Raw genomic sequence first — 12721 nt, 5'->3', positions numbered from 1 at the left:
ATCTACAGATTTAATGCAATGCCCATCAAAATCCCAGCAAAATTCCTCACAGACCTTGATAGAACAATACTCAGCTTCATATGGAAAAGGAAAAAACACAGGATAGCTGAAACAATCCTGTACAATAAAGGAACTTCTGGAGGCATCACAATCTCTGACTTCAAACTCTACTACAGAGCTACCGTACTGAAAACAGCCTGGTATTGGCATAAGAACAGACAGGAGGACCAATGAAAGCAAATTGGAGATCTGAATATTAATCCACACACCTACAAACTCCTGATTTTTGACAAAGAAGCAAAAAATATAAAATAGAAGAAAGCACATTCAACAAATGGTGCTGGCATAACTGGATATCAACATGTATAAGGATGAAAATAGACCCATATCTATCACCATGCACAAAACTCAAGTCCAAATGCATAAAAGAACTCAACATAAAGCCAGCCACACTGAACCTCATAGAAAAGAAAGTGGGAAGTACACTTGAACACATTGGCACAGGGAACCACTTCCTAAATATAACCCCAGCAGCACAGACACTGAGAGAAACAATTAATAAATGGGACCTCCTGAAACTGAGAAGCATCTGTAAAGCAAAGGACACGATCAACAAGACAAAACAACAGCCTACAGAATGGGAAAAGATCTTCATCAATTCCACATCAGATAGAGGTCTGATCTCCAAAATATACAAAGAACTAAAAAAAAAAATGACCATCAAAAGAACAAATAACCCAATTTAAAAAACGGAGTACAGACCTAAACAGAGAACTCTCAACAGAGGAATCTAAAATGGCTGAAAGACACTTAAGGAAATACTCAGAACCCTTAGTCATCAGAGAAATACAAATCAAAACAACTCTGAGATTCCATCTAACACCTATAAGAATGACCAAGATCAAAAACACTGATGACAACTTATACCGGAGGGGTTGTGGGGTAAAGGGAACACTCCTCCATTGCTGTTGGAAGTGCAAGATGGTACAGCCCCTTTGGATATCAGTGTGGTGGTTTCTCAGAAAATCGGGAATCAACCTACCTCAGGATCCAGCAACATAATTTTTGGGTATATACCCAAAAGATCCTCAATCGTACCACAAGAACATGTGTTCAACTATGTTCATAGCAACCTTGTTTGTCATAACCAGAACATGAAAACAACCTAAACGCCCCTCGACCAAAGAATGGAGATGGAAAATGTGGTACATTTACACACTGGAGTACTACACAGCAGAAAAAAATGATATCTTGAAATTTGCGGGCAAATGGATGGATCTAGAAAACACCATATTGAGTGAGGTAATCCAGACCCAGAAAGACAAGTATCACATGTATTCACTCATAAGTAGCTTGTAGACATAAAGTAAAAAAAAAACAAACCAGGGTACAATTCTCAATCCCAGAGAACCTAGACAACAATGAGGGCCGTCAGAGAGACATACATGGATCTAATCTACATGGGAAGTAGAAAAAGACAAGATCTCCTGAGTAAATTGGGAGCATGGGGACCATGGGAGAGGGTAGAAGGGGAGAGGAGAGATAAGGAGGGGAGCAGAGAAAAATGTGTAGCTCAATAAAATCAATAAAAAAAATAAGAAAGAAAACAACTAGCAGGTCACAGTGACATGCTTAATTCAGCAATAGGGAAGCAGAGGCAGGCTGATCTCTGTGAGTTCCAGTCCAATCTGGTTTACAGAGTAAGTTCCTGGACAGCTATGACTGTGATACAGAGAGATCCTGAAATAGAAGGAACATATGACAGAACTATGCTACTTCTAGCTATGTGCCCAAGTCAACGAAACCCAGAGGTACCGACTCCCTGCATTGATTGCAGCCCTGTTCATAGTGTTGATGTTTTGGACTTAGCCTAGATATCCGTATACAGATGAATGGTTAAAGAAAATGTGATATGTGTATGGGATGGAGCTTTACCCATAAAGAATTAAATTATGCAATTTGCAGTAAAGTGCATACAACTTGAGATCATTGTCTTTAACAAAATAAACCAGACTCATCTATGGATCATTGGGGTTTTTATAGATATGTAAGCCACATATAATAAGGATTCCAAAATGCTGCAGAGACGTTTACATATCCAAGTACATTGCCGTACTGTTCACAAAAACCATAACGTGGAACCAATCTATGTCTGTCAATGGATGAATAAAGAAAATGTGTCATATACACACAACGGGATTTTATTGTTATAAAAAATGACATTATGATAGTCATAGAAAAATAGATGGGAGTAGAGCTCATTTATGTTAAAAGAAAAAACATACTCAACTATAGATTTAAATTTGTATGTGAGTGTGTATATATGTGTGTGTTCAAGGGTGTTTGTGTATGTATTTGTGAGAGTGTGTATGTGCATGTGTCTGTGAGGCTGTGAATGTGTGTGTGTGTGTGTGTGTGTGTGTGTGTGTGTGTGTAGGGTCTGAAAGTAGAAAGGGAACCCTGAGAGAAGAGGAAGAGGTCTAAAGGAAGCAGCGAGACAAGATGAAGGGAGGGTGATGCAATATGCACTTCTTATTCTGAAACCAAAAACGAGGACTTGTTGATGACCAGCAAGAGGGGCCAAGAGGATGAGAAAGAACAAGAACAAGCTTAAATGATATGTTTGCATGAGAACAAGCTTAAATGATACGTTTGCATGAATATCTCACAGTGAAACCTGTTTGTGTTCTAACCCAAAATTGTCGATTAAAATAATCAATTCAGTGAGCATTATTTAAAGCTCTGTAACATTTCTCAAGATAAGGTGAAACTCCTCCTTTGTCTCGATTCACACTTTTCAGGAAGCAGATTTTGTTGTCTATGTTATTTAACAATGGGATAAAAGGATTTGTAGTATTTCTTAAGGGTGTTTGTAAAACATCTTAATTTCATGCCTAAAGCTAAGAATCTCACCCTCTGATTAATAATGTCCCCTGTCTATAGACTGGTCTTCTGTCAGACCAGTCAAGCTGTCAAGACAACCCCGAGACACCGGAACTTCTATCTAGGAACAAGAGGGACATCTGTAGTGCTGAGAAAGCTATATGCCTGGAAGAATCTAATTAGCAACCTCCAAATAAGAGTCAATATAATAAATTCCCCTCCAACCTAGGTGACATTTAAGCACCTAACTTTTCCAGTGATGTGGGAATTTTCATGTAAACAAGAGAATGGCAATATTTTTATATGCTTCTATTTACCTTCTTTTTTGTATTTTAAAAAGTTTTATTCCTGCAGATTTAGAAATTTGAGATTTTTTTTCTATTTATCTTCTTACAGCGTTTACATTTTCAGATCACCAATCTTTGCAGCTAAGCTTCTTTATTTCCATTGACAAGATTTACAAGGAATTTGGGTAAACTCTTGGTCCTATCAACCAAAAGTTATCTGAGAGTGAGACATGGATATACAAGAGACAACACTCCCGGGTTTAATTTGTTTAATGTGTGGATTCTAGCAATTGGAAAATCCCACTCAGGGAAAACTTCAGAAGCATATTGGAGTTCAGAAAGCAAAAGCACGCGCCTCCTCGAGTCAGAAGGGCACGTTGTCCTCCCCTGCTTGGCTGAATTGCTCTCAGTGCAAACTGCCTCATCTTGCAAACCCAAGGCAAGAGGCACAGGCATTCTTGAACTGTGAATTCACAAAGCTGGACCCAGGGCGTGAGTGTAGGAAGAGGGAAGCAGATTGTGACGACCTAGGATTGCTGAAGGCATCAACAGAGCAGAACAGGGGTGCTTTGGTTCTCAGGGTCCCTGGCCCTGGTTGTGAACTGGGTCACTGTTGAGAAATACTTCCTTACTCGGCGTTCTGGGAAGCCGGGTGTACACAGTGGGCCTCCGAGGATGTTTTCCCCTGCTGGGCTCAGAAAAGCGCTGAAGCCTCTGCAGGGTGTCACCTTTCCAGAAGTGCCGCCATCGTGTGGCACTTGGGCGTTACAGCGGGAAGAGTCCTGGGAAAGGTCATGTGGTTCAACTGGAAGTTAGCAGCTCCAGCAAAATCTATTCCTATACCTCCCTAATTCGTGTTGAGTCATCCCTGTGGGCGTAGGACAAACTGCAGTGAACTCTGTGGACATCTTGTTGCCTTTAGGATTTGTGGAATTTCCCTTCACTGCACCAAAAACACAGCAGACTCCTGCGGGTGTTGTGCTTACAGGGAGGGAAAAGTGTTTAAAAGCAGAAATAAGAAGCCTGTTTTCACAACTTTATAACCTGTGTGATTTATATTTTATAGTCACAGGTACCGTCTTAATAAAGTATGCGCTAGCTAGTGACCTTCAAATGAACAATATTCATTCATTGTGAGTACATGCACCAAGAGATAACCCAAATGCTCAAAGCAGCTTTGCCCTTCTCATTCTAACCCTGTAGAAGATGACTTAGTCTAAATTCATATTAAAAGCAATATTTGACAAGTAGGACTGACAAGGAATACAATAATGGTTTGATCTCCCTCGACTCTCAGTTACCGTGTGCCTCTTACAATGGAGACGTAATCTAATAAGGAGCGTGTTCTCTGTTTCAGGTAAGGGAAGAAAGGAAGTAATTGAAGAGCAATATTAAATATTTAAAGCAGCTCTGTTTCGTCTATAATTTTATCTGCTTCTAACTTCTCAGTAAAGTCTTGTTAATATAGAAAATAAAAATTGATTTTCTTATTAAGTAGCCAACTTTATATATGTTGGAAAATAAAACTCAAAAAGGACAACTCAGAAACTTCAGTTCTGTCTTTAAAGATGATCCAGACTACTGTTTAATGTCTTCAGCTTAAAGATCTCTTACATCTGCCCTCATCCCTGGGTAAAGACATGCATTCGCCCCTGCAGAAGGTTTCACTAACAGTTAATGTACACATTCTTTAAAATGGGGAGGGGGCATTGGCAACTCCTGCAGTACTGTTAACTGTGTGTCCTATAGAAAGGCTACTTGCCCAAGGTCACACAGGGCACTGGTGACAGAGGCCTAAAAGCCCCAGTCTGGCTCCTGCAGCTTCACTGCCCAGCAGGCACGCACCTCTCACTCGTAAAGGCTTGCTTAGGCAGCCTCTGTCTGGGGTAACTCACGCTCTAGTGTTTTACATGCTGACACAGTTTACGTGACTATCAGCACCATCACCTCCCAGCTGCCCCAACAGTGCAAGAGATTCACGGCTCCGAAGGGTCACCGGGGCATGACTTCACAGGCACGAGTGGAATTTCAGGGTCACTGTGTGCTTTGTCTAAATGGCATGCTCCTGCATATTTGACATGTCAAAACTGAGCTGTGGTCTTGTTTTCATTTTATCTGTTACTGCTGTTTTCTATTTTATTTATTTTTTATGTGTGGGAGGGTCTCATTCTGTATCCCAAGTTGGTCTGGAACACAGAACATAGCCCAGGCTAGCCTCGAACTCATGATGGTCCACGTGAGTGCTGGGATTATAAATCTGAGCCGCTGTACCCCAGCTGATCTCAGCCATCAAATACAAAGACAAGGCGGGGGGTGATCTCAAAATCCTGCCTACAGAAACAGCAGTTTCCTAGTCTTCAGTGAGTCCGACAGAGACAAGTGCATATCTGCGTGGCCTCTACCTGCAACTTAGGTCGAAAGAGACTGCCCCCCCCCCCGGTTCCTTTCACTCCCATTGATGGTTATCCACTAATTCAACAGCTATAAATGAAATCTGTGAGAATGATTAGCTGTTCCCTCCTTATGAAGCTACGTGCCCTGCCAGGATTCTAAATGCATCCCATAAATGCAAAGAGGAGTTAAAGATGTTGTACATAAGTAATGTTTTCTGTGTTTCCTTTTCTTCTTTCTTTTTTTTTTCAACCACAAAACCAGAGGGGGAAGTTGTGGGAGCAGGTGGGCCGAGCAGTGGCAAAAACCTCATGACACATCACTCCGCCTCCCGGGTTGGCGGAGACTGTCTGGAGCAGCATTTAAATTCTGGGAGGTCGGAGCTGTCAGCAGCAGGACAGGAGGAGCTAGGCATCAGCATCCCGGCTTTGCAGTCTCTCGCCAGCCGCATTCTCTGAGGAAGCCAGCCAAGGTAAGCTTGCCGCTGGCCAGGGAGGCTGCACATTCTCCCGGCTGGATTCTGTGGGTGAGTCCAGAGAATACGCTTTAACTGTAGCATTCATCAGCTACAGATTGCACTGATCTAGGCTTTCTGATCCAGCAGGTTGGATACTCTGCAGGCTTCCAGGTATCTGCAAAGTCAGTTGAACACAGAAGTCAAAAATAAACTGAGTTTGTTCTTTAAAGGACAGAGAAAATTGCTGCTAATCACACACACACACATTGTAAAGTTCTATGTCTCTTTGGAGCAAATTTCTATATCATTTTAAAGTTGCTGGATGACTGTGGAGGCAATTAAAGAAAGGCATTATATATTAATATAAATCATTGATACTGTCATTTTTAATAAACTAACTCATCTACATGGGGTGGGAGCTTTCTTAATGTCTTGCTTCTGCACTGGCTTTTAAATCTTTCACCAAGATCCTTGTGTGATAACATGTAGACTCATTATCACACACAGAAAAGCTGTTGAGTGTTCCCGGTGTTTTTCATTGCAAATGGAAAATCTTACTCAATTTCAAAGTTATCTTTCTTTTACCTTTATAGCATGGTGTTAACTTGTTAAAAGTCATATTTGAAATGCAAATTTGAAAAATGGAAAAGCAATTTTTAATTTTTTTGATTTTCCTCCTTGGAAAAAGTACTGCCACCGTAGTTCGCTGTTTTAATTATCAAAGCACTGTGAAACTGATCTTAGGTGTGGAGAGCTGGAGACATGACATGGTGGTAGGGTAAGCTCCGAGAGTCCAGATGTACAGTCTGGATAAACAGAGGCCGGGAAACTGCACCACCCTTGCCAAGGGCGAGAGATTGAGAGAAAGAAAAGGCACACAAACGTTGACTCAAAAGCCTACACACTGACGTCTTCTCAGAGATGCAGAAAAGATTCCAGAATTTATTAGTGGCTCGGTAGCAATGTGGTAGTGCAAAGAGATATGTGTATGTTGAACTTGTCAGGATACAAAGTATTCCTCACAAAATATGTTGCAGGACCAGCTACAGCCATGAGATTTGCAGTGATTTGCTTTTGCCTTATTGGCATTGCCTCCTCCTTCCCGGTGAGTAGAACCGAATCTCCGTGAAAATTCTTGAAAGTTAATGGGTTTTGGCACACTCTCATGTATTTTTTCGCTTCACTTTTCTATCTTAAAGGTGAAAGTGACTGATTCTGGCAGCTCTGAGGAGAAACTGGTAAGCACCGTTAGGTTGGTCATTTAACTGAAGAATGTACACAAGTGTTGCGAAGGTTGCTAGGAACATTATTTTATTATTTATCTTCATAATCAGACCTGTGTGTTTCAAAGTACTTACGGAGTACAGACGGAGACAGTACCAAACAGGGCACTGTTTTTAATGAACAGCCTCAGTTTTAATTAGATTCTTAATATACTAAAAGCGTGTTCCAGGCTATTGCTACTTATATAAAACAGGTCTTAGGACCTTGAGTGACTCTTTCTCTCCTTGAGTCAGCATGCTTGCCTAGAAGCAGAAAGTCCCAGAGGCTGAATTTAGAACACCACTCAGATGTTGGCCAGAACTGTTCATATGGCCATAATATTTACAATACTGCCCAAGATTCTTGCTAAGAAGCCCATCATAAAGAGAAAGTCTGTTTGTGCTGTTTAACTCTACTGTGCTTGTCAGTGGGTTTTAGACCACATTTCCTAGACAAAAATGAAAACCAAACCAACATCTGTATTTATTACAATTATTTGATGAACAGCCTTGGTTAATTGCCCCTCCATAATAGGTGAACATGTGCCAGGCAAACCCAAATGGGCCTTGTCCCAAGTCTGGACAAAGAGGCACACAGAATTCAGTTCCTGATGAACAGAATAAGGGCCGGTGCAGAGTTGCCTGGGGGCCACTGCAGCTTCACGAAGACAATCAGGGAGGCATTTGTACATGGGGTGTATAAATGGGGTGGGTAGACCTGTTTTCCGACAGACTTGAGAACACAGGTGTTGAGTCATAATTTAACAAAATAGAAAAATTAACATTTCTATGAGAGAGGGGGGGCAATAATTAGTATTTTAGAAACAGAATAAAAGAAATATTTAAAAATATAAGAACGCATTTTTAAAAGATATAACAGTAAAGTTCATCAAATGGTATTTAGGATATAGTTGAAAAGCTGAAGTGAGTTTTTTAGGATCGAAGAAACATGGAAGTAAAAGAAAATATGGAAAACTGTTTAAGAATATGCCCCCGAAAGTGAACACTAGCTGTTTATGTTAAGATCATTAAATCTTTTTTTAGCCTATGTATTTTGAGTAATATCCTTCACAGCACAATTCTTTACATTATAAACATAACTTATGTCACGTGATAAATGTCACTTATTCTGTGACATGACCAAGTGTGGCCAGCACAGCTGACCATGGGATACTTACTTCCTGAATTAGCATAGTCATTCTCCAGATTCTGTTTCCACCATTGGCAGCTTGGTACAATGACTTTAACATTGTATTTATGATTGTCTGCTAACCACTAGACTCAAGTGCCTTTTGAGTAATCATACTGTGGCTAGTTCAATGGAGAGATTTAGTTGTCTTGTTTTTCATTTTAATTTACATTTAAATTAGCTACATTTAATTTAATCTTAATGTACATTTAATAGCTACCTATGGGTAAGCTCACAATACTGCCTTAGGGAATTCCTCTTTAGTCCTATGGAGAGAAAAATGATGGGATCAATTGTAGTGAGAACCTCATCCAGCAAAGGTAGACAAGGCAAACATCATTGCCAGTGCTGACAGTCAGTGTGCCTGGGCTTGAACGCCAGCTCTGCCGCTGCTTCCTACCTAGCACATTGCGATGGAGTTTCTTCTGTGCTGTTATCAGGGAAATACTGATGTCTACCTCGTAAGGGGTTGAAAGGGCTGAACCAGTATTTATAAATCACTTTGAAAAAAGACCTGCCCCATGATTAATGCTATTTGGAGTGCCATTAAATGAATCAATAACAAAAAATAAGTTATAAAAATGATCTCTGAAGTTTTGCAAGGAAGTGGGAATATATGTCACACTTTCCCTTCAGGGGAAAGCTCATGGCACACAGATCCCTGTGTTTATGTTTTAATAATGACAAATGCACACTTTTTTTTAATAGCTTTCCAGCAAACATACAGATGCTGTAGCCACCTGGCTGGAGCCTGACCCATCTCAGAAGCAAACTCTCCTAGCCCCACAGGTACTGCTATTCAATTTCTCAAGCTGAAAAATAGGACTGGAGCAATGGCACAGCCTTTAAGTGTACTGGCTGCTCTTGCAGAGGACCTGGGTTCAGTTCCTAGGATCCAGATGTCAGTTCTCTATCTTCTGTTAACTTTAGTTCCAGGGGATTTTCTGCCCTCTTCTGATCTCCTGGGATACTGCATGCACACGGTACACTAATATAATGCAAGCACATTATATACACTAATATAATGCAAGACACATAACACACAAAATAAAACAAATAAATGATAAAACAATAACAACAAAACAAATAAAACCCTTAAACAATACTAATAGACTCTGACTAACCAAGCCATACAGACTACTTAGTGGGATCTTCCTGCTTATAGGTAAATAGGTGTCTAGAAGACCAGTACATGATTGTCCCACTGTAAACCATCAGTCAGGCTGAAAAATGTGACCTGCTTTAGATGGAAAAGAATAACTTTGCATTAGGCAGCTAACGTGTGTGCTAATGTGTGGCCTTCCTTCCTCAGAATACCGTGTCCTCTGAAGAAACGGATGACCTTAAGCAAGAAGTAAGTTCTCACATGCAATGAAACCCACTGTGAAGAGACCTGGAGGAAGTGGCTGCACCATTCCCTTCAGACTTTGGGTCCATTAGCAAGTGTCCTAGCTAATCTCCATTCCAAAGCTTGCTCAGGAAGGAAATGCATTCATTCCTTGTCAAAATGCACAGGTTCTACAGATAAGTTTAGTGTTACAGAAAATATCTACTCAAGCCTGATGCTGGAAATGTTAAGCCTCTTGTAAAGTATGAAATGTGGTTTAAAGATGTTTTAACTAATATTTGATAAGCAAATCATCAGTGTTTAACAAAGCCACAATTTTTTACTTTAAAACATTTATGTTGTTAATATTAAAAGATTATTTGGTAGGTCGGTGATCTTTCCTATTTGCTGAGCAAAAAATTTCCCTTAAGATCCAATTAAAATATACAGATGATCTCTGATAAGGGAAGTTAGATTAAAAGAGCCATAATATTTGCAGATTTGTAGTTTAATAGTCTTTATTCCTTAGTTCACAACATTGATTTGGGCTATGGTTTGTATTCCCATGACTTGCAGAGTCATGTCTTGACTATCCTTGATAATAAGGAGGCAACTATATATATAGAGAGACAGATAGAGATAGATAGATAGATAGATAGATAGATAGATAGATAGATAGATAGAGAGGGATTTTAATTTCTATATTAAGGTACAGATGATCTGATATCTTATGGAATTACATTTCAGATAAAAAATTCAATCTAGCCTTATTTATGCTTATTACCTCATTGAATTTTGTAAATTAATAATGTACACTATTTACAATGGAAAATGCCAGCGATATGAACATCATACTTGTTAAGTTTGCCTTGAAAATATCTAAGAAAATAACATTTCATTAAGAAGTCAAAGAAGTGCCTCTGAATGCTATTTCATTTCTTCTTGTGCTAAAAAGCAAGAAAGAGGCCCATTTCCTCATCTTAAAACCATAAAATTGCAAATTTCAAATTACTGCAATTGCAAAGATCCTGAAAGTAAATTAAAATATTTCAACCGAACTAGCACAGCATGAAACCCGAACTCTCATTTACTGAGGCATCTTGGTTTTCGATTTAGACTCTCCCAAGCAACTCTAATGAAAGCCAGGACCACACGGATGACGATGACGATGATGATGACGGAGACCATGCAGACAGCCAGGACTCTGTGGACTCTGACGAATCCGATGACGATGACCAGCCTGATGACTCTCACCATTCGGATGAGTCTGATGAGTCCGTTACTGCCACCACACAAACAGAAATTTTCACTCCTGTTGTCCCTACAGTAGAAATCCCTGACGGCCGAGGCGATAGTTTGGCTTACGGGCTGCAGTCAAAGTCTAGGAAGATCCACATTCCCAGTGACCAGGTAAATCCCTTGTCAGACACATGGAATGCCTATGGCTTGAGCTCACTTCTAGGAAACCAGAGTCTACAAATTCACTCGCTATTCACTGAGCACGGTACATTTATTTGAGGTCTGCTTTTTGACCTTCGAATACAGAGCATTTTCCCTACTTTGAAGTCTTGCTTAAAGTATGCTTAAAGTCTTTGTAATTTTGTCTATCACACAGTTCCGTCTTTCCAAATGCAGTCTCTCAGCAGTATTTAACAACCATTTATGTTAGTTCAATAACTACTGCAGAGATGTTTGTGTGAAATATAATGGTCATATTTGGAGGCCAAGTGTGTTAGAGGAACTGTAAAAATCACAATTATAATGAGCGTAATCAAAGGGTCTGAATTAGACTCAGCCTTGTTATTTACTATTCAGTTTACAAGTTAACTTTCAATGTCTTTTTCATGTAAGTCAGAGATAATGAGACGATGGGGCTACCCTACAGGTTTTATTTATCATAGACATAAATGATAAGCCTAGTCAACTAGAAATGGCTGACATGATGGTGACAAAGTACATGCTAGGGTTGTTTCTTCTTCAATCAAATTTTAAAAGTATTCAGAGCAGTTTAACCTAAAAGTTGGAGATAAAGGATTATAATGCTCTTATCCTTGGCTGTTTGTGTAATTCTTCCATTTGTTCTGGTTCAGTTTTCTGATGAAATAGGTGAGGATATCACCTCACACTTGAAGAGCAAGGAGTTCGATGATGTCCTCAAGGTCATCCCTGTTGTCCACCGTCTGAGTGCGCCCTCTGACCAGGACAGCACTGGCAAGACCAGCCATGAATCAAGTCAGCTGGATGAACCAAGTGTGGAAACCCAAAGCCATGAGCAATCCCAGGAAGATAAACTGAAGGCCAGTCATGAGAGCACTGAGCTGTCTGATGGGATTGACAGCAAGGAAAGTTCCAGAGCCAGCCAGGCACATGAGAGCCATGAGTTTCACAGTCACGAAGACAAGCTAGTTCCAGGCTCAAAGAGCAAGGAAGATGCTAACTCTCTGAAATTTCGCATTTCTCATGAAATAGAGAGTTCATCTTCTGAGGTCAATTAAAAAAGAGGCAAGACCACAGTTCTTTACTTTGCTTTTAGTTAAAAAGGAAAATAGGAAAAAATATTAGTAAGGGCTAAGCAAGAATATTAACTGCTCATTTCTCAGTTTAATGGGTTTGTGTATGTGGAGAAGAAAATAGATAATATTCGGGGTCTTTAGCTTAGTTTGTTGCTTCATGAAAAATCCTTGTAACCTAAAAGCTTCATCACTTTGCCTCTGTTCTTTCTGTAGAGGAAATGCAAATGCCCATTGCACCTTAATGACTGTTACTCTTTTAATAAAATGTATGTAGACACAAGCAAAATGCCTTTACATGGTTAGAAGAGAACCTATACTAGCCTATGTCACCACATCCTTTGTTTTTATAATTAGTGTATATTTTGTTGTGATTATTTTTGTTGGTGTGAATAAATCATATATCTTGAATGTA

At 39.8% G+C, this 12721-nt stretch overlaps 1 protein-coding gene across 1 annotated transcript; it reads left to right on the top strand.

Moving 5' to 3' along the window:
- Positions 1-5902: 5902 nt before the first annotated feature.
- On the top strand, positions 5903-12721 carry Spp1 (secreted phosphoprotein 1). Its single transcript, XM_075943313.1, has 7 exons — positions 5903-6033; positions 7056-7123; positions 7218-7256; positions 9178-9258; positions 9782-9823; positions 10913-11206; positions 11887-12721. Exons 2-7 carry the CDS (start codon positions 7070-7072, stop codon positions 12289-12291), a joined length of 915 nt encoding a protein of 304 aa, XP_075799428.1. The 5' UTR covers positions 5903-6033; positions 7056-7069; the 3' UTR covers positions 12292-12721.

Source organism: Microtus pennsylvanicus, chromosome 12 (assembly GCF_037038515.1).
Source record: "Microtus pennsylvanicus isolate mMicPen1 chromosome 12, mMicPen1.hap1, whole genome shotgun sequence".
In the NCBI taxonomy this organism is placed as follows: Eukaryota; Metazoa; Chordata; class Mammalia; order Rodentia; family Cricetidae; genus Microtus; species Microtus pennsylvanicus.
Note: the sequence above shows the minus strand (reverse complement) of the source record. Positions and strands in the feature narration are given on the sequence as shown.

What these genes read in the sequence shown, in the direction of transcription:
- Spp1 (XM_075943313.1), top strand. Translation starts at nt 7,070, where the DNA reads ATGAGATTTGCAGTGATTTGCTTTTGCCTTATTGGCATTGCCTCCTCC. An exon ending in AAACTCTCCTAGCCCCACAG is followed by an intron (nt 9,259 to 9,781) that starts GTACTGCTATTC and finishes TTCCTTCCTCAG; the next exon opens with AATACCGTGTCCTCTGAAGA. An exon ending in CGGATGACCTTAAGCAAGAA is followed by an intron (nt 9,824 to 10,912) that starts GTAAGTTCTCAC and finishes TTTTCGATTTAG; the next exon opens with ACTCTCCCAAGCAACTCTAA.